The sequence below is a fragment of the Oncorhynchus kisutch genome, linkage group LG2 (genome assembly GCF_002021735.2).
Source record: "Oncorhynchus kisutch isolate 150728-3 linkage group LG2, Okis_V2, whole genome shotgun sequence".
In the NCBI taxonomy this organism is placed as follows: domain Eukaryota; kingdom Metazoa; phylum Chordata; class Actinopteri; order Salmoniformes; family Salmonidae; genus Oncorhynchus; species Oncorhynchus kisutch.
The window spans coordinates 49,165,973-49,191,810 of NC_034175.2; the positions used below are offsets into that span (position 1 = coordinate 49,165,973).

The 25,838-nt window shown below is 44.4% G+C and overlaps 1 protein-coding gene across 8 annotated transcripts; it reads left to right on the top strand.

The window, feature by feature from the left end:
• The first annotated feature begins 8,737 nt into the window (after positions 1–8,737).
• Positions 8,738–24,539, top strand: LOC109867707 (cyclin-Y-like protein 1). 8 transcript variants are annotated; one of them, XM_031796403.1, is made up of 13 exons: positions 8,741–8,934; positions 9,441–9,480; positions 9,679–9,859; positions 14,797–14,877; positions 15,863–15,906; positions 16,728–16,822; positions 16,915–16,950; positions 17,110–17,161; positions 17,261–17,293; positions 19,143–19,262; positions 21,022–21,188; positions 22,172–22,334; positions 22,546–24,539. In XM_031796403.1, the coding sequence occupies exons 3-13, from the start codon at positions 9,703–9,705 to the stop codon at positions 22,660–22,662; spliced, it is 1,065 nt and encodes a 354-aa protein (XP_031652263.1). In that variant the 5' UTR covers positions 8,741–8,934; positions 9,441–9,480; positions 9,679–9,702; the 3' UTR covers positions 22,663–24,539. The 8 variants fall into 8 exon arrangements, with proteins under 8 accessions (XP_031652277.1, XP_031652291.1, XP_031652263.1 ...); XM_031796417.1 differs by having other exon boundaries at positions 8,738–9,480; positions 22,172–22,349; positions 22,546–22,656; XM_031796431.1 differs by lacking the exon at positions 17,261–17,293 and having other exon boundaries at positions 8,740–9,480; positions 16,728–16,787.
• The last annotated feature ends 1,299 nt before the right edge of the window (positions 24,540–25,838 follow it).

A 25,838-nucleotide genomic window follows, 5' to 3' on the forward strand; every position in this document is an offset into this window, starting at 1 on the left:
ATTGGTAATCTAGATTACATCACCGCCACACCGGAGTGCAGGAAAAAAAACTGGCTGTGTCATGTCAACATTTTGAAATCATACTTCACCCTCTATGATCGGGCAGAGAAGTCAGTGGAAAACGGTAGTGATATTCTGCTTTTAGTCTTCCTCAAGAGCACAAGGAAAGCCCAATACACCCTGTGCCTGTTGTGCAGTTGAGTAACTCAGAGATTCTAGAAGATCTTGATGTCTTACTTGTCTCTGGAGGAAAAAGGCAACATTGTTGCAATGCTTTAGAATATCATATTTTTTTCGTTACTATATGATTCCATATATGTTATTTCATAGTTTTGATGTCTTCACTATCATCAACAGTACTGTATGTTAGCAAGTTTGATCTGCTGAAGGGATATTGGTAGGTCTCTCTAACTGAGTGTGCCAAAGAGTTGTCTGCTTTTGTCACTCCTGATGGCTTGTTTTCCTACCTTCATCTCCTGTTCGGGTTATGAAATTTTAAAGGCTCATGCACATCGTGCTACATGACCTGGAAAATGTGGAGGCATATTTCGGCGATATGGTCTTATTAAGCATCACCAGACCCCAACACCTTCAGGATATTAGGAGTCTGTTCTGGCGTTTCGCAGCTCACAACCTGAGAGTTAACCTGTCAAAGAGCAAAATTGCCAGAACAACAGTGAAATATCTTGGGAAGGTGGTGGGGCAAGGAAAAGTCCAACCGGTCCTGGCAAAAGCGGTGGCCATCAATAACCTTCCAGTGCCAGCTTCTCAACAGGAACTGCGCTGATTCTTGGGAATGGCTGGCTACTACTGGACTTTTTGCAAGAACTTTGCTGAGATTGTTGCGCCACTTACAGATTTGATCAATGCGAACGTTGTTTTCTGGTGGAGCCCTGACTGTCTGGAGGCTTCTGAGAAGACAAAGACCCTTTCGGTGCTAGCTGCTCCAGATTTCCGTTGTCCATTTGCTTTGTACACCGATTCCAGTGACGTAGGAGCAGGGGCTCTGCTCCTACAGAAAGACGATAACAATGTTAAGCACCCTGTGGGATACTTTTCAAAGAAATTGGCTTTAGTTTTTATGTTTCGAGGTTGGATGTTAGCACGTGGGGCGCACCAATTGGTGTCACCTCGTTAGTCAGTATGGTTACACCTGTACTGGTTCGTCACCTTGGAAACCACATGTTTGAGTCTGTTCCATTGATTCCATTCCAGTCATTAAAATGAGCCTATTAAAGCGCACTATTCAATTCAGAAGCATCATGTCCCTAGACACCTCCATCTTACAGGAGTCTGTTTGCCCTGCCCTACAAGCTGACTGTCATGAGTTCACGCCTGGTGTGATGGTTGACCTGTATAACAGCACTCTAAGGACCATAAACAGCCTTGCCCCTGAAAAACATGTAAACTGTCCTTCCAATGGTCATCGCCATGGTTCACAGAGGAGCTGAGTTGGGTGAAGACCAATGATGTGTAATAAACCCTGGATGATTGACAGGGGACGCTGTATTGAAGCCACCACACAGCAATCTTGTTACTCCTCTACCATTGTAAAAAAGATTTTGGAAGATATAAAAATGCATTTATTAATGTCTACATTTGTTTTTGACACGTTTATTCTATTTAGACACCTTAATGCATACATAATTATGTTATATAAATAAAAATAAAAATAAAACATTTTCCTTAAAAAAATAATTGTAGAGTACAAATGTTACTGTTCCCATAACAACAAACATACTTCCATACATTTAATTTTGTCCTCGAAACATTTAACTGAAATACTGTAGAATTCCATTCATTCCTATGGAGGACTGCTCTCCAGGGGAGTGCCAATATGGCCAACAGGTGGCTTCAAACCCTCTCATTGGCCAATATATAGAATCAGCCAATACCTAGGAAGAAACCTAGAGAGGAACCAGGCTATGTGGGGTGGCCAGTCCTCTTCTGGCTGTGCCGGGTGGAGATTATAACAGAACATGGCCAAGATGTTCAAATGTTCATAAATGACCAGCATGGTCGAATAATAATAAGGCAGAACAGTTGAAACTGGAGCAGCAGCACAGTCAGGTGGAAGTTGAAACTGGAGCAGCAGCATGGCCAGGTGGACTGGGGACAGCAAGGAGTCATCATGTCAGGTAGTCCTGGGGCATGGTCCTAGGGCTCAGGTCAGTTGAAACTGGAACAGCAGCATGGCCAGGTGGACTGGGGACAGCAAGGAGTCATCATGTCAGGTAGTCCTGGGGCATGGTCCTAGGGCTCAGGTCCTCCGAGAGAGAGAAAGAAAGAGAGAAGGAGAGAATTAGAGAACGCACACTTAGATTCACACAGGACACCGAATAGGACAGGAGAAGTACTCCAGATATAACAAACTGACCCCAGCCCCCCGACACATAAACTACTGCAGCATAAATACTGGAGGCTGAGACAGGAGGGGTCAGGAGACACTGTGGCCCCATCCGAGGACACCCCCGGACAGGGCCAAACAGGAAGGATATAACCCCACCCACTTTGCCAAAGCACAGCCCCCACACCATTCTCTTCCTGCTGTACATCCTCCCATTTCCTCCCAGATCTTCAGACAGCACAGTGTCCAATTTCACTGCTATGCAGACAACAAACAGGTGTACATTTGCTCTGTCAACCTGGTCCAGCTAAATGGAAGAGATTAAGTCTTGAATGCAGAACAACTTCCTCCAACAGTGCTGCAAGGATTCTGACACAAAAAAGTCTGCCAATATCACCCCATCCTTGCTGACCCCCAATGGCTACCTGTCCCTCAAATAATTGCCAAGTACGACTCCAACATCATCGTTAAGTTTGCTGACGACACAAAGGTGGTAGGCCTGATCACCGACAACGATGAGACAGCCTATAGGTAGAAGGTCAGAGACCTGGTAGTGTGATGCCAGGACAACAACTTCTCCCTCATTATGAGCAAAACAAAGGAGCTGATCGTGGACTATAGGAAAAGATGGGCTGAACAGGCCCTCATTAACATCGATGGGGTTGAAGTGGAGTGGGTTGAGAGTTTCAAATTGGTGCCCACGCCACCAACGAACTATCATGGTCCAAACACACCAAGACAGTTGTAAAGAGGGCATGACAACACCTTTCCCCCCTCAGGAGACTGAAAAAAATTGGCATGGGTCACCAGATCCTCAAAAGGTTCTACAGCTGCACCTTTGAGAGCATCCTGACCGGTTGTATCACAGCCTGGTATGGCGACTGCTGGGCATCTGACCGTAAGGCGCTACACAGGGTAGTGCGTAAGGCCCAGGACATCACTTGGGCTAAGCTTCCTGACATCCAGAACCTACAGTTGAAGTCGGAAGTTTACATACACCTTAGCCAACTACATTTAAACTCGGTTTTTCACAATTCCTGACATTTAATCCTATAATTAAATTCCCTGTTTTAGGCCAGTTAGGATCACGACTTTATTTTAAGAATGTGAAATGTCAGAATAATAGTAGAGAGAATGTTGTATATCAGCTTTATTTCTTTCATCACATTCCCAGTGGGTCAAATACACTCTCTCAAATAGTATTTGGTAGCATTGCCTTTCAGGTAGCCTTCTACACGCTTCCCACAACAAGCTCAATTAATTTTGGCCCATTCCTCCTGACAGAGCTGATGTAACTGAGTCAGTTTTGTAGGCCTCCTTTCTCGCACACGCTTTTTCAGTTCTGCCCACAAATTTTCTATGGGATTGAGGTCAGGGTTTTGTGATGGCCACTCCAATACCTTGACTTTGTTGTCCTTAAGCCATTTTGCTACAACTTTGGAAGTATGCTTGGGGTCATTGTCCATTTGGAAGACCCATTTGCGACCAAGCTTTAACTTCCTGACTGATGTCTTGAGATGTTGCTTCAATATATCCACATAATTTTCCTCCCTCATGAAGTGAAGTGAATTTTGTATTTTGTGAAGTGCACCAGTCCCTCCTGCAGCAAAGCACCCCCACAACATGATGCTGCCTCCCCCGTGCTTCCCAGTTGGGATGGTGTGCTTCGGCTTGCAAGCCTCCCCCTTTTTCCTCCAAACATAACGGTGGTCATTATGGCCAAACAGTTCTATTTTTGTTTCTAGCTTTAGTCTGGCTTTTTTAGGGCGGTTTTGGAGCAGTGGCTTCTTCCTTGCTGAGTGGCCTTTCAGGTTATGTCGATATAGGACTTGTTTTACTGTGGATATAGATACTTTTGTACCTGTTACCTCCAGCATCTTCACAAGGTCCTTTGCTGTTGTTCTGGGATTGATTTGTACTTTTCGCACCAAAGTGCGTTCTTCTCTAGGAGACAAGAACGCCTCTTCTTCCTGAGCGGTATGACGGCTGCGTGGTTCCATAGTGTTTATACTTGTGTACTATTGTTTGTACAGATGAATGTGGTACCTTCAGGCATTTGGAAATTGCTCCCAAGGATGAACCAGACTTGTGGAGGTCTACAATTTAATTTCTTAGGTCTTGGCTGACTTCTTTTGATTTTCCCATGATGTCAAGCAAAGAGGCACTGAGTTTGAAGGTATGCCTTGAAATACATCCACAGGTACACCTCCAATTGACTCAAATGATGTCAATTAGCCTATCAGAAGCTTCTAAAGCCATGACATAATTTTATGGAATTTTCCAAGCTGTTTAAAGGCACAGTCAACTTAGTGTATGTAAACTTCTGACCCATTAGAATAAGTGAAATAATCTGTCTGTAAACAATTGTTGGAGAAATTACTTGCGTCATGCACAAAGTAGGTGTCCTAACCGACTTGCCAAAACTATAGTTTGTTAACAAAACATTTGTGGAGTGGTTGAAAAACTAGTTTTAATGATTCCAACCTAAGTGTATGTAAACTTCCGACTTCAGCTGTATATACTGGGTGGTGTCAGAAGGCCCCCAAAAATGACCACCCCATGTTGTAGTCACCCCCCCTCCCACTTTGTTTTTACACTGCTGCTACTTGCTGTTTATTATCTATGCATAGTCACTTTACAAATGACCTCGACTAACCTGTACCCCCGCACATTGACTCGGTACCGGTATCCCCTGTATATAGCCTCGTTATTGTTATGTAGGGTTGCGCATAATTGGCCCAGCCAAGGGTTGGGCCGGGGTAGGCCGTCATTGTAAAATAAGAATTTGTTCTTAACTGACTTGCCTAGTTAAATAAAGGTTAAATAATTATAAAGAAAATGTAATTTTCTTGTTTCTTTTTTATTTATTTGTATTTTTTCCCCCACTTTAGTTTATTTAGTAAATAATTTCTTAACTGTATTTCTTGAACTGCATTGTTGGTTAAGGGCTTGTAAGTAAACATTACACAGTAAGGTCTACCTGTTGTATTCAGCGCATGTGACAAATAAAATTTGATTTGATTTAAAAATTCTCCTCCTGGTCTACAACGCCCTAAATGGCATCAGACATGCCTACCTGTCAGATCTACCCTCTCCATATGAACCTCCATGCACCCTACAGTCAAGCCACTTCAAACTGCTTCATGCACCTAGGACCCAGCTCCTAACAATGGGGGACCGTGACTTTTCCTCCCAACTACAGTACCATGCCTTTGGAACTCCCTTCCTGACAATCTCAGGGCTGTTCAGACAGTTGGGGCTTTTAAAGCAGGCCTTAAGACTCACCTTTATATGGTTAAATATACACTGCTCCAAAAATAAAGGGAACACTAAAATAACACATCCTAGATCTGAATGAATGAAATATTCTTATTAAATACTTTTTTCTTTACATAGTTGAATGTGCTGACAACATATCACACAAAAATTATCAATGGAAATCAAATTTATCAACCCATGGAGGTCTGGATTTGGAGTCACACTCAAAATTAAAGTGGAAAACCACACTACAGGCTGATCCAACTTTGATGTAATGTCCTTAAAACAAGTCAAAATGAGGCTCAGTAGTGTGTGTGGCCTCCACGTGCCTGTATGACCTCCCTACAACGCCTGGGCATGCTCCTGATGAGGTGGCGTATGGTCTCCTGAGGGATCTCCTCCCAGACCTGGACTAAAGCATCCGTCAACTCCTGGACAGTTTGTGGTGCAACTTGGCGTTGGTGGATGGAGCGAGACATGATGTCCCAGATGTGCTCAATTGGATTCAGGTCTGGGGCGGGCCAGTCCATAGCATCAATGCCTTCCTCTTGCAGGAACTGCTGACACACTCCAGCCACATGAGGTCTAGCATTGTCTTGCATTAGGAGGAACCCAGGGCCAACCGCACCAGCATATGGTCTCACAAGGGGTCTGAGGATCTCATCTCGGTACCTAATGGCAGTCAGGCTACCTCTGGCGAGCACATGGAGGGCTGTGCGGCCCCCCAAAGAAATACCACTCCACACCATGACTGACCCACCACCAAACCGGTCATGCTGGAGGATGTTGCAGGCAGCAGAACGTTCTCCACGGCGTCTCCAGACTCTGTCACGTCTGTCAAATGTGCTCAGTGTGAACCTGCTTTCATCTGTGAAGAGCACAGGGCGCCAGTGGCGAATTTGCCAATCTTGGTGTTCTCTGGGAAATGTCAAACGTCCTGCACGGTGTTGGGCTGTAAGCACAACCCCCACCTGTGGATGTCGGGCCCTCATACCACCCTCATGGAGTCTGTTTCTGACTGTTTGAGCAGACACATGCACATTTGTGGAGGTCATTTTGCAGGGCTCTGGCAGTGCTCCTCCTTGCACAAAGGTGGAGGTAGCGGTTCTGCTGCTGGGTTGTTGCCCTCCTACGGCCTCCTCCACGTCTCCTGATGTACTGGCCTGTCTCCTGGTAGCGCCTCCATGCTCTGGACACTACGCTGACAGACACAGCAAACCTTCTTGCCACAGCTCACATTGATGTGCCATCCTGGGTGAGCTGCACTACCTGAGCCACTTGTGTGGGTTGTAGACTCCGTCTCATGCAACCACTAGAGTGAAAGCACCACCAGCATTCAAAAGTGACCAAAACATCAGCCAGGAAGCATAGGAACTGAGATGTGGTCTGTGGTCACCACCTGCAGAACCACTCCTTTATTGGGGGTGTCTTGCTAATGTCCGATAATTTCCACCTGTTGTCTATTCCAATTGCACAACAGCATGTGAAATGTATTGTCAATCAGTGTTGCTTCCTAAGTGGACAGTTTGATTTCACAGAAGTGTGATTGACTTGGAGTTACATTGTGTTGTTTAAGTGTTCCCTTTATTTTTTTGAGCAGTGTATATTTGCTTTGTTGTTATCTTCCTATTTTACTTTTATTTTATGCACTATGAGATTATTCTTGTATATTGAAAAGCACTTTGCAAATATTTTAAGCAGTTAATCACTTTTCTTTGCCATGTAGTGGTGTTGCTAACTACTAGAACTACATTACTCCTTTGGCAATAAAAAATGTAAGAAAATATGGGTAAAATATGCAATAACGTCCTTTCTTTTTCGGCATCAAACCTGGCTAATTCTTACTTGAAAATCGTTTTTGTGTATAACATGCTAAATGATTCATTCTTTGTCATTTAGTTATTGCAATTTGTTGTCTATGACATTTCAGATTTACATATGATACATTTTGACGAAGTAATTTGGATGTAGTGAACTACATTTTCATGGTAACTTTAGTTAAGTTTAGTTATTTACTAAATTGTTTTGCTTTAGTGTAGCTTAACTTCTTCCAGTGTGAAGTAATTAGCAGCTTGGTTAACTATATATTCAGAGTAGCTTCTCCAACACTGGTCATTAATCACATACTGTACATCATTGTCAAGATACAGACTTGCTGAAGAAGCTATTTGGGTTAATAGCTGGGTTGACTGATCCCAGATGATATTACACACCAGTTACATCAATCAAAACAAAAGTATGCAATTAGGAGCTTTAATCCAAATCAAAGGCCCACTTGTAACTCTGCCTGCGTTTCTTCTGATAGCTACATGTGGTATTGTATGTCCACTTATACAGTGATATTTGAAGCAGCAGAACCAAAATGGTATCAATCCTGTGTCTATCATTTCTGACCTGAGCGTCTTCTAATTAGAATTTTTAAATGTTCAGAATGAAGAGCTATCTCAATATAAAGCACTGCTTCTGTAAGAATAATTGAGGTATGGCCTTTTCCTTGGTTTTTGTCCAATCAAATGACGATTAAACAAGCGGCCTCGTTATATGGGTGGAACAACTTGATTGTCTCCCGAGTGGCGCAGCTGTCTGGCACTACAGACACCCTGGTTCGAATCCAGGTTGTATCACAACCGGCCGTGATTGGGAGTCCCAAAGGGCAGCGCACCATTGGCCCAGAGTCCTCCGGGTTTGGCCGAGGTAGGCCGTCATTGTAAAATAAGAATTTGTTCTTAACTGACTTGCCTAGTTAAATAAAGGTTGGACATGTACAATGAGGGAATTGATTCATCGGGCGGTCGGGTCGGCGTGTTTGGCACAGGGTGAAAATGGATTACATTCGTTTAAATAATAAACTGTTCGGTGAGTGTATGTTTTATGGAAACTAGATGTATGTTTCTGGACGATACACCATGCTGCCTTGTTGACGACATGACCACGCGACGTAGATTACGGCGATCATGTCTCACCGCTATTGCCCGGGTCACGTCACAGGTCCATGAGCAGGCTCAGAATGATCGAATGCGCCCATTGAACGATGGGAGACGGTCATTCTTAATTATTCATATTTTGAAGACCAATAAGGATGAAGATGTATGTATTTATCTGAATGTATTTATTTGTCAGAATAATTTCAATTTACACGTTTTTGAACCGATGGCCATTGAGAAATTCCCCTCGTTTTGATTACACGCCCAATAGTAATTCTGTAAGTGGGTGGGTCAGCTGTGCATGCCAGGTAGCCGTGTTCAGAGCAGATGGCTGTAGTGGTTGCAAGCGGTACGCAGAACTGGCCGGTGGGGACGAGGGGATAACGGAGGATCCTGAGTCCGAAGGTTAGGGGGGTGGGGTCGAAGATGAACTTCGGGAAGACTTGACCAGATTGACTTCGATAAATGATTTGAACCGCTCCGGCTTTGATTTCTTTATCAAGACGGCAGCTACGTGAACACAAAGCCTCGGGATAGAGTTGGCGTCTGATCCTGGGATTGGGAATCAAAGAAGGGACTGGCGTGAGAGATCTAATTTACTTCGGACAATTGGGAACCGACGGTTGAAAACTAGTTGCATATGCGTGGAGTAGTTATATTGTATAAAGGGACTATCTAATCGCTCATACAGTGTTCCGTTGCTGCTACAGCTAGCTTGCTGACTTTCTTGTAAAGGAATGTCCAATGGATGAATGGGCAGCCACTTGTATTGCTCGGGTTTAAACAGCTTCTTGATGACCTCCGTGTTACAAATGATTTATGTTGTTAAGTAGCGAGCAACCTTGTTTTTGCTCCATGTATCTAATATAGTATACACAAAGAAACAACATCGCTTTTTATTTTTGTTGCAGTCAGCAATCTTGATTAATGCATGGTGCGGAAGGAGAACAGGCAAGCACACCCTCATGGACAGAAGTGCAATTTATTGATATTTCTTGTCAGCAATTTTGTTTATAATTTAATATTTTCTCTGTTTTCAATGTTTTTTTGTAGCTGAATGATAAGCGTATGTATTTGTTGGTAGCTGAAACTAGCTAGCTGGCATACCTGATTTGAAGGAATTTTGCACTACTCTTGATTCTAAAATAGTATTGAAGTTATTCCTCGTGTGGAATGGGGAATACGATAGCATGCTGCGTGTCCCCGGAGAGAAGCCCAAAGTTACCAAGGCAACTGGCGGACCGCCAGGAAGACTACCAAATAAGCACGAACGTGAGGGACGACACCGGCCCGTACCTGCAGCACATTAGCGACAGAGAGGAACCTAACGGTAGGTGTCACGCTCGCATATTTGGGATTAGCTGCTGTAGTAGAGATACTAAAGGTACAATATCCTGCTTAGTTTTACACCCATTTAGTCTTTTGAACCCATCATTTCTCATACACCTCTCTCAGGTCTGTAGCCAATTGAATTACATGCCCATAAAGTTGGGTGTGATGAGGCTGCCTGGGAAGGAGGGGTGTTTGATCCAGGCAAATAACAGCGCAGATGGGCTATTGCAGCAGACGACCACACCGGGTTCCACTTCTATCAGAGGAAAAAGAAGAAGTGGTTCCAGTGGGCACATGATCACCAAAACTGGACAATTGAGGAGTGGAAAAACATCGCCTGGTCTGACGAATCCCAGTTCCTGTTGCATCATGCTGATGTCAGTCAGGATTTGGCGTAAGCAGCATTATAGGTGTGGAACCCGATGTGGTCATCTGCTGCAACATGGCCCTATCCTGCCTGGTCTCAACGGTACAGGCTGTTGGTGTAATTGTGTGGGGAATGTTTTCCTGGCACACATTAGGTCCCTTGATACCAATTGAGAAACATTTCCATGCCCCAAAGAATTCCGGCTGTTCTGGAGGCAAAGTCTGACCCGGTACTAAATGGGTGTACCTAAAATGTGGATATACCTAAAATGCTAGTGAGTGTATGCCAATTAACAGATGCTTTTATCCAAAGCGACTTAGTCATGCATTTATACATTTTACATATGGTTGGTCCTGGGAATCAAGCCCACTACCCTGGCATTACAAGCGCTATGCTCTACCAACTGCACTACAAAGGACCACATTTAGTGTACTACCAGAACCCTATGGGCCCTTGTCAAAAGTACTGCACTATGGCATAGGGTGCCATTTGTGTGGTGAGGCTGGCTGGCTGGTTGGTGTAATATGGCACAGACCCCCAAGGTTCTATTCCCCAACACTGCCAGATATCCCGGGCATCCTGATGACGTTATACCACAGGACAGCTGCCTCACTCACTCACACACATAATGAAAGGGAAAAGCTGTTTTAAACCAATACTATGTACACTATGCTCTGATAAGCAGTGTTATGTTGCTACAGTATAACTATTTTAACCCTCAGTGAGTATAAGACCCCTTGTGCCTATGGGTGACACCCATGTGATTTCATGTCTTCCAGCTTGGGATATCCTCCTCATGAAAGAATTGCAGCAAAGGTTCAAGGATGTTTTGTTTTAGCGGTCCTTGCCATAAACGGATGATTGAATCCTTGATATAGCCACTGATCTCTGCAACGCCTTACCCACCACACTACCGTAACAGACAGAGGCATTCCCTTGAGAGAGCACTTTCCCCAGCCCCCCCCCCCCCCCCCCCCCCCCCCCCCCCCCACACACACACACACTTCAGAGAGAGCGAGGGTCTGCCTCTCTACTAGCACTAAGCCTAGTGTGTTATACCCAGCTGTTGTAAGGCTGACCCTGGGTCAGGGTTAGATGGTCTGTCCCTCTTTGTGTCCTTATGTAGTAGTGCTGAGTTTTTTAAAATGTAAGTTTAAAAAAAAATCTCTCTTTTTTTTACCAAAACGTCAGTTATTTTTCATTTTTAAACAACAAATTGACTGACTTTGGTTAAAGTATTTGAATTCCATGTTCTTTTTTTGTTGTTGGGTGAGCTCAACGTGTGCTGCAGTTTCTCTAGAGATGAATCAGATCAAGCTCAAACGGTGTGATGTAGTTGTCGTTTCCAACATAGTTTATACATAGTTTACCGCAGACAACTTGATAATTAACTACAATGACCATAGTCCATTGACTGGTAAACTTGTCCAGTCTTTCTTTTACGGCTGCTACATAGGAGACAGAAGAATCCATGATCAAGAGAGCAGTTATTTCATGAGGCATCTTTACCTGACAATACATTATCTAAGTGATTAATAATTGGTATTCAACAGTTACAAAAGTATTCTTATTTACTTTGAACTACTAAAATAGTGGTTTTGTTAGACAGCATAGGAAACAGCTCTATAGAGATGATTTGGAATGAAATACAAGTTATCAAATAAAACATGTTAAATACACAACCTGAAATATTTGTATTAAATACTGTGAATAACTGATTGTTATTAAGTGTCATGCGTATGGCAGTCACTACTGTAATGGGACTTTTATTCATTGTTTTATTGTGTTTTTACAGCATTCAACCCACATAATGCATAGTGCATTTCATGTTTTAAAAACAATTATCGAAACCGAAAATCATAATTTTTTAAATAACCAAACCGACCTCAAAAAGCACTAATTGCTCAGCACTATTATGAAGACAGTCCTCCAGCTTTTCATCACAGGTCTAGGACCAGCTGTAGGTGGATGATAAAGAGTAGTAGACTGAACTGAGGGTAGATCACCTGATAAGGGTAAGGATAAAGTGTTGTCTTGTGTGAGCCAGGAACTGAGAAGTTTTGGAGCATAATCACCATGTGCAGAGACTTCAGACAGCCACTCTTCGGCCTAAGCGCCAGTGACACATTTTATCACAATAGTCTACATCACCATCACAGCCTGCCCCCCCTGGTTCAGGCAGCCCACACATCCTGCTGTCTGAACTGTGAAGGCCAATAGGCCATTGATCTCACAGCAAGGACTTTCCTCTAATCCATAGAGTGGTTATCAGTGCTGTCTGCTCTGCCTGCCTACTACTGCTGTCCCTTCAGCCTAGAGCCTAGGACTCAAATCACATTTCTGCACAAGCAGACAATGAAGGCTATTTTCGTTCTTACTCGATCACTTAAGTTAGTCATATTTGGATGATTACTAGTAATGGTGGAGAAAATCGATAGTTTCATATCACAATATTATTTTTGCGCTAGATGGCTGTACATGCAACATTTGAATGCAATACGTTATCCACCTGAATCATGTAGATGTTTCTGTCCTCTTCTGCGCAGCTCCATCACGGCGAAATAACATTTGATGTGGTTTCTGTTACATTTGTTTTAATGATTGGAGCGGCTTGCAGCGCGAGCAAAGTGTATACTAGGTATGTTTTTATTTAGCGTGTAAGAACAAACAGGCCAGTCAGACTAGGCTTTGCTGTCACGCAGCCTCTGAGTGACAGTGACAGAGTAAAAACGGAGCAGTGAGTGACGGTTGTGCTTTCGCATTTACATCACTGAATCAAAACACACAAATTCAAACATGGCATGGGGCCCCCATTGATTTTGAGTCACTCGGATAGTACAGGAACACCGCATGAGCCATGGCAAAATGGGACGAATACGAGTGAAGGGGGCTGAATGAAGTCATCTGTGTATCCATTTTGTATGACCCCTGGTTATGACTCAGAAGACATATGCCTGCTGCAGCAGGGTAGTAGGTCCAGGAGCATGGCAGATTCTAGTGGGTAACATGCTAACCATGGCTTGCCCTCCTTAGTGTTGAGAGATACTGTATGCCCGCCTGGCTCCAACTCCACTCCACATCCCATTCCTGGCATCACATGGCAGTGGCATACCTCTTAAACTGGAGCAGTGGAGCCGGGACAGAAATACCATGACGGGCACAGACGGTGCTCAGCGGGCATGGGATTCCCCGGCAGGAAGACTCCAGTCCATGTAGAGGTCAGGGCGTGAATGGTAGATGCTGGTGGAGGGAGGAGCTGTGTGGCTGGTTAGGGGAGCTGAGGCTCCATCTTATCTAGGATGCAGTAATCACTTGATGTCTGACATATTCTAATCTGTATTTTATTTAACCTTTTAACTAGGTAAGTCAGGTAAGAACAAATTCTTATTCACAATGATGGCCTACCCCGGCCAAATCCTAACCCGGATGACGCTGGGCCAATAGGGCACCGCACCATGGTATTCCTGTTGCAACCAAGTCTACCTCGGCAGTTCTCAACCTTTTCTATTCCGGGGACCACCAAATCACAAATATTTTAGTGGTCAAATTAGAGTAAATTTTATCAGTGACTGTAACACATTCAAAGGCCTATTGTAATATCAAATGGCTTATTACCAAAACATTACCTCCAGTACCCCACGGATCAACAGCGGTCGGACCACAGGTTGAAAACCACAGGTTTTACCTGTTGGTCCAAGTTATCCATGACCCTTGTCTATGCTCTGCAAAGCGCACATGCTGTTCGGTAGCATGTCTGCAGATGGGCAGGCATGACTGGCACAGGCACCCCTCCTCTCTGCTCTACCTTCTGTTTCTTAGCATGCTGGCCAGTATGGGTGGAGCTTAAGGAGAGCAAACCCAGTGTTCTCCAGAGACCCCAGACAAAGGCCTCATTGTTGCCCCCCTCCCTGCCTGTCCCATACCATCATCCCGCGCCCCTGCCACAGCCTGAGTGGATGGGGGGGGGGGGGGGGGGGTATGCTGGCTCTGCCAAGCCAACCCGCCTGACCTGATATTCCCCTGGCCCTGCCTGCCACGTTCCACCAGGGGCTCACAATCCCAGACAGAGAGGCAGCTGTTAATACATTACGGTTGGTTCAGGTTGTCTAATCGCTAAGCCTAACCATTGAATCTGTGTTAATGGACCCATTATGTGGTGTAGTTTCAAATGAGGTCATCAAATCGATCTCCATCGTTTAGTATGCAATGCTGCTGCTGTTCAAGAGTGTTTGGTTACATAGCCTGGCTGTCCTATACACATTTGTTTTAATGTATGTATTCATTCATGCATTCATTTAATTGGGTAATAGTATGCATTCAGGTCACTGTACTTTATGGAGCATCAGGTCTAATTTTCTTCTCACTGGCCTCGGGTCAACATACTGGCCTCGGGTCAACATACTGGCCTCGGGTCAACATACTGGCCTCCAGTGAACTAAGAGTTTACACAGGCTGTTCTCTGTATCACTAACCATGGAATAAGTCAGTCTCTTCAGTAACAGTCTGTATCATTATCCCTCTTTTATCTACTGTTTTCTATTGGTCCATGGTGACTTTGTGCGTTCCAGAACTGGCCCAGGAGTTCCACCCATCGAACCATGCCCGACTCAGAACCATCTTCCTCAGCAAGTCCCAGACAGACCGTGAGTGTAAGTAATCTACCCTGCTCGCATCACATCATCACACGAGACATGATCGTGATGCCGTGAGAGTCCATACGGCACACGTCTCAAACTCTCGTCTTATGCACTTTAGCTACTTGGTACGGTGGTAACTCGTCCTCTCCACCACCAATGTCTCTGCTCTAGCACGCTATGTAAAGAGATGATACTTAGGCTACAGTAAGTGACTTCTATGCTCCCTCATAAGCACAATGTGACTGTTCCTCGTCCCTTCCCTTTCTATGTGACTGTTCCTTTCTATGTGACTGTTCCTCATCCTTTCCCTTTCTATGTGACTGTTCCTCATCCTTTCCCTTTCTATGTGACCGTTCCTCGTCCCTTCCCTTTCTACGTGACTGTTCCTCGTCCCTTCCCTTTCTACGTGACTGTTCCTCGTCCCTTCCCTTTCTACGTGACTGTTCCTCGTCCCTTCCCTTTCTACGTGACTGTTCCTCGTCCCTTCCCTTTCTACGTGACTGTTCCTCGTCCCTTCCCTTTCTACGTGACTGTTCCTCGTCCCTTCCCTTTCTACGTGACTGTTCCTCGTCCCTTCCCTTTCTACGTGACTGTTCCTCGTCCCTTCCCTTTCTACGTGACTGTTCCTCGTCCCTTCCCTTTCTACGTGACTGTTCCTCGTCCCTTCCCTTTCTACGTGACTGTTCCTCGTCCCTTCCCTTTCTACGTGACTGTTCCTCGTCCCTTCCCTTTCTATGTGACTGTGACTGTTCCTTTCTATGTGACTGTTCCTCGTCCTTTACCTTTCTATGTGACTGTGACTGTTCCTTTCTATGTGACTGTGACTGTTCCTTTCTATGTGACTGTTCCTCGTCCCTTCCCTTTCTATGTGACTGTTCCTTTCTATGTGACTGTTCCTCGTCCCTTTCTATGTGACTGTTCCTCATCCTTTACCTTTCTATGTGACTGTTACTGTTTTGTCTGAGTCTGATACAGCCTATTTTCTTTTTCCTTCCAGTGCAAGACAAGAGGAAAAGCAATCACATAACCCATGTTAGTCATGTAAGTATTTAATGGTTAGGTTGGGTTTTTGTCAACCAACAATAATTAAGGTTTTATGTGTGTGGGGGGGGCTACTGTGTGTATTCATCACATGCTCTAGAGTTAGCAGTATGATGTCATTGTCACCTGGGGTCATCAGATGCACTGTGGCTCTGGCAGATGAGACACCAAAACATTGTGTCCCTACTCTGGAGGGCAACACCAAACTAATACATATGCAAATTTAACTCTCTGACATCATACCTGATTGGTCAGCTTTTTAAAGGATCTGGGCAGAGGGTTGGTTGACATTATGTCTGCCCTCTTAATCTTTGTTTACTCTGACCTCTATTTAATATCCCCACTGTGGAAACTAACTATTTGCCAAGACTTTTTGACCTGGTCAAATACCCTAGTGTGTGTGTGTGTGTGTGTGTGTGTGTGTGTGTGTGTGTGTGTGTGTGTGTGGGTGGTGAACAGAACAGACTGTAGCCCCTGTAGTAAGTGGTTGGGGTGTCCGGTCAGCTAGAAGACAAACACAATTAAACAGGAGACCTGGTATGAATGTTTTGAGTGTGTCCACTGTCCTTACTCAATTACACCTCTGTATTATAGTGACTGCCCAGACCCAAGATTACATGGCCTAGTTCACCCACATTTCAAACCTAACCTTTTACCTTGGAAGTAGTTTGTCAGGAGTTACTGCAACCAATTGGTGATGTCATTATTATGCTATATCCACCACAGGCTAGCATCAATTACCTCAAAGGGATCGGGTTCAATATAGCATTGTCTGACTTCCAAGACAACTTCCACTGAATGTCACACATTTCCTTTTGCAGACCTCTCCTCTCTCTAAGAAGTACAGTTCCTGTTCCACCATCTTTATCGATGACAGCACGGTCAGCCAGCCCAACTTGAAAAGCACAATAAAATGGTGGCTACCTGCTACCTTCATATGCACATACAAGACATGTACCTTTTCTAGTTGAACACAGGTCCTAATGAACTATCTTTCTCCTCTTCCAGTGTTACACTAGCGATATACTACCACATTAAAAACAGGTGAGTGGCAGTGTTTTGACTTGTTCATTTTGAGTATACATAGGTAGTAGGCATTATGGATCTGTTGGTGGTCTCTGGGCCTGGAAAAATGTCTGTGTATTGGGGTTTGGGACAGTGTGGTTCAGAGTGGTGTTCTCTCTCTCTCCCTCTCTGTCTCAGGGACTCTGACAGGTCACTGGACATTTTCGATGAGAAGATGCACCCCTTATCGGTGAGTGGGCAGTTCCAGTTTTGCCATAATCCACTCTGGGTTTGCAGAATCTTATGTATTCCAAAGAATAGCTTCTGATATCGCTTTACATCCTAACAGAGATCTGCAGTGGATCTACTGTTGGCTGTACTGGTGTGTCTGCCCTCGTCTACATCAATATCTGGTATCAGCCAGTCTCCCCACTCCCTTCTAGACCTTACACTGTAACTTTATGCCATAGCCCAGCCCAGTGCACCTCTAGCTCGAATTTCAGCATAAAACACACCACTGCAGGGGGATTGAATAAGATTTAGTTTAGCTAGTAGGAAACTCAACATGAACCTACATTTTGAAATTACTTATTTTGTATTATTTTTTTTACAGTTGAAGTGGGAAGTTTACATACACTTAGGTTGGAGTCATTAAAACTCATTTTTCAACCACTCCACACATTTCTTGTTAACAAACTATAGTTTTGACAAGTCGGTTAGGACATCTACTTTGTCCATGACACAAGTCATTTTTCTAACAGTTGTTTACAATATAATTCACTGTATCACAATTCCAGTGGGTCAGAAGTTTAAATACACAAAGTTGACTGTGCCTTTTAAACCGCTTGGAAAATTCCAGAAAATGATGTCATGGCTTTAGAAGCTTCTAATTGACATCATACATCATGGGAAAATCAAAAGAAATCTGTCAAGACATCCAGAAAAAAAAATGTACGAAATGTACAAACAATAGTACAAGTATAAACCCCATGGGACCACGCAGCCGTCATACCGCTCAGGAAGGAGACGCGCTCCGTCTCCTAGAGATGAATGTACTTTGGTGCGAAAAGTGCAAATCAATCCCAGAACAACAGCAAAGGACCTTGTGAAGATGCTTGAGGAAACGGGTACAAAAGTATCTATATCCACAGTAAAACGAGACCTATATCAACATAACCTAAAAGGCCGCTTAGCAAGGAAGACGCCACTTCTCCAAAACCGCCATAAAAAAGCCAGACTACGGTTTGCAACTGCACATGGGGACAAATAACACCATCCCAACCGTGAAGCATGGGGGTGGCAGCATCATGTTGTGGGGGTGCTTTGCTGCAGGAGGGACTGGTGCACTTCACAAAATAGATGGCTTCATGAGGGAGGAAAATGATGTGGATATATTGAAGCAACATCTCAAGACATCAGTCAGGAAGTCAAAGCTTGGTCGCAAATGGGTCTTCCAAATGGACAATGACCCCAAGCATACTTCCAAAGTAGTGGCAAAATGGCTTAAGGACGACAAAGTCAAGGCATTGGAGTGGTCATCACAAACCCTGACCTCAATCCTATAAAACATTTGTGGGCAGAACTGAAAAGGCGTATGCGAGCAAGGAGGCCTACAAACCTGACTCAGTTACACCAGCTCTGTCTGGAGGAATGGGCCAAAATTCACCCAACTTATTGTGGGAAGCTTGTGGAAGGCTACCTGAAACATTTGACCCAAGTTGAACAATTGATAGGCAATGATACCAAATACTAATGGAGTGTATGTAGACTTCTGACCCACTGGGAATGTGATGAAAGACATAAAAGCTGAAATCATTCTCTACTATTATTCTGACATTTCACATTGTTAAAATGAAGTGGTGATCCTAACTGACCTAAGACAGGGAATTTTTACCAGGATTAAATGTCAGTAATTGTGAAAAAGTTTAAATGTATTTGGCTAAGGTGTATGTAAACTTCCGATTTCAACTGTAACTTGTTGAGAGTAGTCTATATGCCATTTAAGACTGAATGTGTTGAGTCTGGGCTGGTGTATCATGTGAGGTTGGTGGCACTTTATTTTGTGGAGGACTGGCTCGTGGTAATGAGTGGAATGGTATCAAATGCATTAAACACATGGTTTGATGCCATTCCATTCGCTTCTTTTCTAGCCATTATTATGAGCCGTCCTCCCCTCAGCAGCCTCCACTGGTGTTTTATTGTATCTGTTTAACACGGTCTTCTCCCTGAAGAGAGAGCAGGTTCCTGGTGACTACTCTCGTACGGACCCCGAGCACAAACTCATCTACCGCTTTGTCAGAACTCTGTTCAGCGCTGCACAGCTCACTGCAGAGTGTGCCATCGTCACCTTGGTGAGTCCAGTCGGCGGCAACACAATCAAAACCCATTATACACCCATGTATCAGCAGCGAATACATGATTAATCAACACATATATGAAAGGATACAGTGGAGTCTGCTGAGGGATGGATGGCTCATAAGTGGCTGAAACGCCGCGTGTTTTTGATGTATTTGATACCATTCCGCTCCAGCCATTAACACAAGCCCCTCCCCAAATAAGGTTCCACCAACCTCCTGTGCTGTAGATGTATTCCGCTAGGTATTATTGTCCAAGAAAGTGAAGGCAATCTTCCTAATTGATTACCACACCGTAGCACTCACGTCATGGCTCACATCAACAGCATCCTCACGGATACCCTAGACCCACTCCAATTCGCATACCAGCCCCAACAGATGTCGCAATCGCACTCCACACTGCCCTTTCCCACCTGGACAAAAGGAACACCTATGTGAGAATGCTGTTTGTTGACTAGAGCTCAGCGTTCAACACCATAGTACCCTCAAAGCTCATCACTAAGCTAAGGACCCAGCGACTAAACACCTCCCTCTGCAACTGGATCCTGGACTTTCTGACTGGTTGCCCCCAGGTGGTAAGGGTTGGCAACAAAACGTCTGCCACGCTGATCCTCAACACTGGGGCCCCTCAGGGGCGTGTACTTATTCCACTCCAGTACTCCCTGTTCACCCACGACTGCATGGCCAAACACAACTCCAACACCGTTAAGTTTGCTGACGACACAACTGTGGTCATCAACAACGATGACCTCAATGTGAGCAAGACAAAGGAGCTGATCGTGGACTACAGGAAAAGGCGGGCAAAACCGACCCCCATTAACATCAACGGGGTTGTAGTGGAGCGGGTCGAGAGTTTCAAGTTCCTTGGTATCCACATCACCAATGATCTATCATGATCCAAACACACCAAGACAGTCGTGAAGAGGGCACGACAAAACCTTTTCCCCCTCAGGAGACTGAAAAGATTTGGCATGGGTCCTCAGATCCTCATAAGGTTCTACAGCTGCACCATCGAGAGCATCCTGACCGGTTGCATTACCTCCTGGTATGGCAATTGGTCAGCATCTGACCATAAGACGCTAGAGGGTAGTGCGTACGGCTCAGTACATCACTGGGGCCAAGCTTCCTGCCATCCAGGACCTATATAATAGGCGGTGTCAGAGGAAAGCCCATAAAATTGTCAGACCAGTCATCCAAGTCATAGACTGTTTTCTCTGCTACCGCACGGCAAGCGGTACCGGAGCGCCAAGTCTAGTACCAAAAGGCTCCTTAACAGCTTCTACCCCCAAGCCATAAGACTGCTGAACAATTAATTAAATTGGCACCGGACTATTACCGGACTATTACATTGACCCCCCCCTTTAGTCTACTTGGTAAATATTTTAACTCTTTTTAAACTGCACTGTTTGTTAAGGACTAGTAAGCATTTCACGGTAAGATCTATATTTGTTGTATTCGGTGCATGTGACAGTTTGATTTGATGTTGTATTAACCAGCATCTGCACTAATGTACCACCAGAGGGCAGCAAAGTATTAGAAACAATTGATAAAGCACAGCAAGTCAAGTGAACCGAGCCTCATCTCAATGAACAGAGTAGACCTGCATTTGTTTATTACAGTGTGATTGGTTCTAATAAATCATCAATGACATGCCGTTACCCACAGGTTGCGCTTATTTTCTTTGTTGTGCCAATCACATTTCTGAAGCGAAATAGCCACCGCAGGTTTATCAGCACAGGTTTATCTACCTCACCAGGTGTACCTGGAGCGTCTGCTGACCTACGCTGAGATGGACATCTGCCCATGTAACTGGAAGCGCATTGTACTGGGAGCCATCCTGCTGGCCTCCAAGGTGTGGGACGACCAAGCTGTCTGGAACGTAGACTACTGCCAGATCCTCAAAGACATCACTGTGGAGGATATGTACGTCTGCCACAGTTGTCACTTATAGAGTCATTACACACAATATGCCCTTTTTATTATTGTGCCAACCTGAACCATACTGTGCTGGTTCAGGTGGAGGACAGACGTAGACCTCCTTCCTGTCTGATGATCAGTCATTGGGTGGTGGTCTGTAGACTGGTATAGTAGTCTTGTCTCTAGCTCTGATCAGGGCTGTGTGATGTGGGCCCCTGTGTTAGGATCAAACTGAGAGGAGACTACAGAGGGAGAGGGGCACGGAGGCTGAGTGAGGTTGTGTTCAGAAGGCAATCTCAAAGCAATCAGTAGGCTGCTCCTCACTCCACTACTGGTCATCATCCTAGTAGGTTTTAGAGTGTTGTATGTCTCATTTGTTTAAGAGTACACGTGTGTGTACATGTTTTTCTGTGGGTGCGCTCTCCCTCTTCTCGCAGTCTAGTTTCATCTCCTCCATTGAAGTGCTCTTTGTGAGCTGGGCCGAGGACTGGCGGGGGTAGGAAAGGGGAGGGAGTGGAGTGGCTCTCACTGCTACTACATAATGGCCCCAGCCCTCGCCCGCTCCATTAGTTTCCCTGGGAGACCAGCCTTCCAATACACACACCAACCTTCAGCCACCCTGGCCCTCTTGTCTCCTTTCCCACAAAGTATCCTGGATGCTATCTCCATGGTGACCGGCTTGCCGCTCCTATTCATTGTCGTGATGATGAGGATGATGAGGGGGATCTGTATAGGGAGGGACATGATGTACCTGAAGCTCCAGGGAAAGACAAGTGGAGTTTGCTATTGATTAGATTGATGCCATGAGGGCTTGCCTGTGGATGAAGCTACCCCCATCACTGATCTAAAGTCCATTTGGCATTTCTCCCCCACTGATTGGCAGGGTTAGGATTTAATTTGGGGAGGTTGATCCTATAGCTGTGCCTAAGAGCAACTTTTACTAGGAATGTGTATATTAACCATGTTTCCCTCGCTCTCTCCCCTTCCAGGAACGAGATGGAACGCCAATTCCTGGAGCTGCTGCAGTTCAACATCAACGTCCCGTCTAGTGTTTATGCCAAGTACTACTTCGACCTGCGCTCTCTGGCTGACGACAACAGCCCCCGCTTACCCCTGGAGACACTCGGCAACGAGCGGGCACAGAAACTGGAGGCACGGCAATGAGGGGTAGTTAAAGGGTGGTGGGTAGGAGAGGGCTGTGATGGAGCTTACAGGTAGAGGTTTGAGAATGCGTCACAGAAAAGATGGTAGCAGAGAGTGACACACAAGAATTGTAGAAAGGGAATTTAACCAGTCCATTAGGTTTGAAGCCACAGTGACTCGTCACTCATCTGTGTGTGTGTGCGTGTGTGTGTGTCTTCAGGCCATCTCCAGACTGTGTGAGGACAAGTATAAGGATTGGAGCCGAGCAGCCGTGAAGAGGTCCTTTAGCGCTGACAACCTGGTGGGCATCCGCTGCGCCAATGCTGTACTCTCATAGGCCAGCCATACTACAGCGCTGTTCTCTCATTGGACAAATGTCACTCGAATGCTGTTCTCTTATTGGACAGCCATACTACAGCACTGTTCTCTCATTGGACAAATGTCACTCGAATGCTGTTCTCTTATTGGACAGCCATACTCCAATGTTGTGCTCACTGGACAGCGACACAATATCTGACCTCTACAGCCTAACCAACAAACACTCCAGGATACATAACCATGACTCGCCACCAACCCCTCTCAGGGATTTGTCGTTGGCAGCCCCTCATGCCCACTCCCCTGACTGGCTGGTCCCAGACCCCTGTGCAAAAGAACTTATTCACTACAGAGAGAAGAGTAGACTCTTTTCCTGTTTATTAAAAAAAAAAGTATATATATTTGCTTACTATGTAGGCTGCTAGTTGTGACATTTTTGTTTTTAAATGGAAAAATAATTTGCAGATGGAGTATTTTAAATAAACACTAATCATCCGTGTAGCTTTTTCATTGGAGTGGAGATGAGACTGCAAGAGTGGCACAGCGCATTGTAAAAATGTACATTTTGACTTTACACATCAAATGACACATACTCAGAAACCGATTGGTCCACAGTTTAATTCTCTATCAGTCAGAGACTAATGAAATGAATGAAATGCATTTTCATAAATATCTATTTAAAAAAAAATCTGACATTTCATTCTTGGAGAAGTAAGTACACACAACGATGTAGTCGACTCATCTATGGAAGGATGCCAAAGCAGATTTACAAATGATGGGGTAGAACACAGGAAACAGGCTAATAAATTAAACAGACACTGGACCATTTACACATTAGTCTGGTTAGAAAAACAATGAGGCACATGACAACTTGGACAAGCACAGCAGAGTAAAACGGCAGAAAATGGCAACTTGACAAGGTTTTGGTTCACCCAGAGTTTTGGTTCAACCATACTCTGGCTCCACCACAGTTCCTATAGATGATTAGTATATCAATTGTAAGACCGTTTTTGATGTCTGCAGGATACCATTGAAAAGAAATGGTTTGCCTTTTTTTTTTGTAAACCTCTGACTTGTAAAACACACAAGATAAGTACTGACACGGTCATTGAAAATGTATACAGAGCCCTAAGACATACGTTCACCATTGGGTTGGTGTGAACAGTTCCTGTGTGTACCACTAGAGGCAGTAACAATGGCAAAGGACTCACTGAGCAAAAGCCAGGTGCCCTTTGAGACGACTCTCTTCTGGCCTGCGAGACTGATCTGACAGACAGTAGTCCCTCCAAACCACTTTACAACATGTTCAGTATCAAGGCTATTCCAAAGCATTACATTTACTGCAATGTCTGTTATGGGGCTTGTGGTTTTTAGAGTTTACCTTTGACATTGATTTCTAAAATAAAAGAATACATTGTTTGAGAAAAGTATAGACTTCATAACTGTTGTTTACTGGTACATTGCTCCACATACATACTCTGATTACCTCTTGGGAGGCTGTTTTACCGTAACTCCAGTCCAGCAACTGGTCAACAGTTGGGCTAGAGGTCCTCATCCTACTATTGTATTGACTGGCTGGGTTGTTCACAGACCGGCCAGTCAAACAAGCTGGATTTACCAGGCAGAATATGGCAAAGATTTTGTGCATTGATACATACTGATTGATTCAACTCGAGCAGCATACAAACACATCCATACCACATATGTACTTGATTCATACAGAATATTGTGATTTAAATCACTGGGGATCATGCTGAAAATAAAAAATATATATTTTCATTAGTGTTCCTCGAGTTGTTTTGTTTTCACCCATTACGGACCCAGTGTCCACAATGAACAATACCCTGGATAATGGGGGCATTCTGGGCCAGCTCAATCCATAATCTTTTATAGAGCATCATACACAGTACCAGTCAAAAGTTTGGACACACCTACGCATTCAAGGGTTTTTCTTTGTTTTTACTATTTTATACATTGTAAATTAAATGTGGAGACATCAAAACTATGACATAACACATATGGAATCATGTAGTAACCAAAAAAGTGTTAAACAAGGAAAATATATTTGAGTTTCTTCAAAGTAGCCCCCCTTTGCCTTGATGACAGCTTTGCACACTCTTTGCCTTGATGACAGCTTTGCACACTCTTTGCCTTGATGACAGCTTTGCACACTCTTGGCATTCTCTCAACCAGCTTCATGAGGTAGTCACTATTTCAATCAACAGGTGTGCCTTGTGAAAACTTCATTTGTAGAATTTCTTTCCTCCTTAATGCGTTTGAGCCAATCAGTTGTGTTGTGACAAGGTAGGGGTGGTATACAGAAAATAGCCCTATTAGGTAAAAGACCCAAGTCCATATTATGGCAAGAACAGCTAAAATAAGATAAGAGAAATGACAGTCCATCATTACTTTAAGACATGAAGGTCAATCAATCCGGGAAAGTTTCAAGTGCAGTCGCAAAAACCATCAAGCACTATGATGAAACTGGCTCTCATGAGAACCGTCACAGGAAAGGAAGACTCAGAGTTACCTCTGTTGCAGAGGATATGTTCATTAGAGTTACCAGCTTCGGAAATTGCAGCCCAAATAAATGCTTCACAGAGTTCAAGTAACAGACACATCTCAAAATCAACTGTTCAGAAGAGACTGCGTGATTCAGGCCTTCATGTTTGAATTGCTGCAAATAAACCACTACTACAGGACACCAACAAGAAGAGACTTGCTTGGGCCAAGAAACGAGCAATAGACCAGTGGAAATCTGTCCAAATTTGAGATATTTGGTTCCAACCGCCATGTCTTTGTGAGACGCAGAGTAGGTGAACGGATGATCTCCACACGTGTGGTTCCCACCGTGAAGCATGGCGGAGGTGTGATGGTGTGGTGGTACTTTTCTGGTGACACTCTCTGTGATTTATTTTGAATTCAAGGCACACATAACCAGCATGGCTACCACAGCATTCTGCAGTGATACGCCATCCCATCTGGTTTGCACTTAGTAGGACTATCATTTGTTTTTCAACAGGACAATGACCCAACACACCTCCAGGCTGTGTAAGGGATATTTTACCAAGAAGGATAGTGATGGAGTGCTGCATCAGATGACCTGGCCTCCACAATCACCCAACCTCAACCCAATTGAGATGGTTTGGGATGAGTTGGACCAAACAATGAAGGAAAAGCAGCCAACAAGAGCTCAGC

Coding starts and splice junctions, on each gene's coding strand:
- LOC109867707 (XM_031796403.1), top strand. CDS start 9,703: ATGGGGAATACGATAGCATGCTGCGTGTCCCCGGAGAGAAGCCCAAAG. Junction 15,907..16,727: donor ACATAACCCATGTTAGTCAT/GTAAGTATTTAA, acceptor TTCCTTTTGCAG/ACCTCTCCTCTCTCTAAGAA. Junction 17,294..19,142: donor ATCTACTGTTGGCTGTACTG/GTGTGTCTGCCC, acceptor TTCTCCCTGAAG/AGAGAGCAGGTTCCTGGTGA.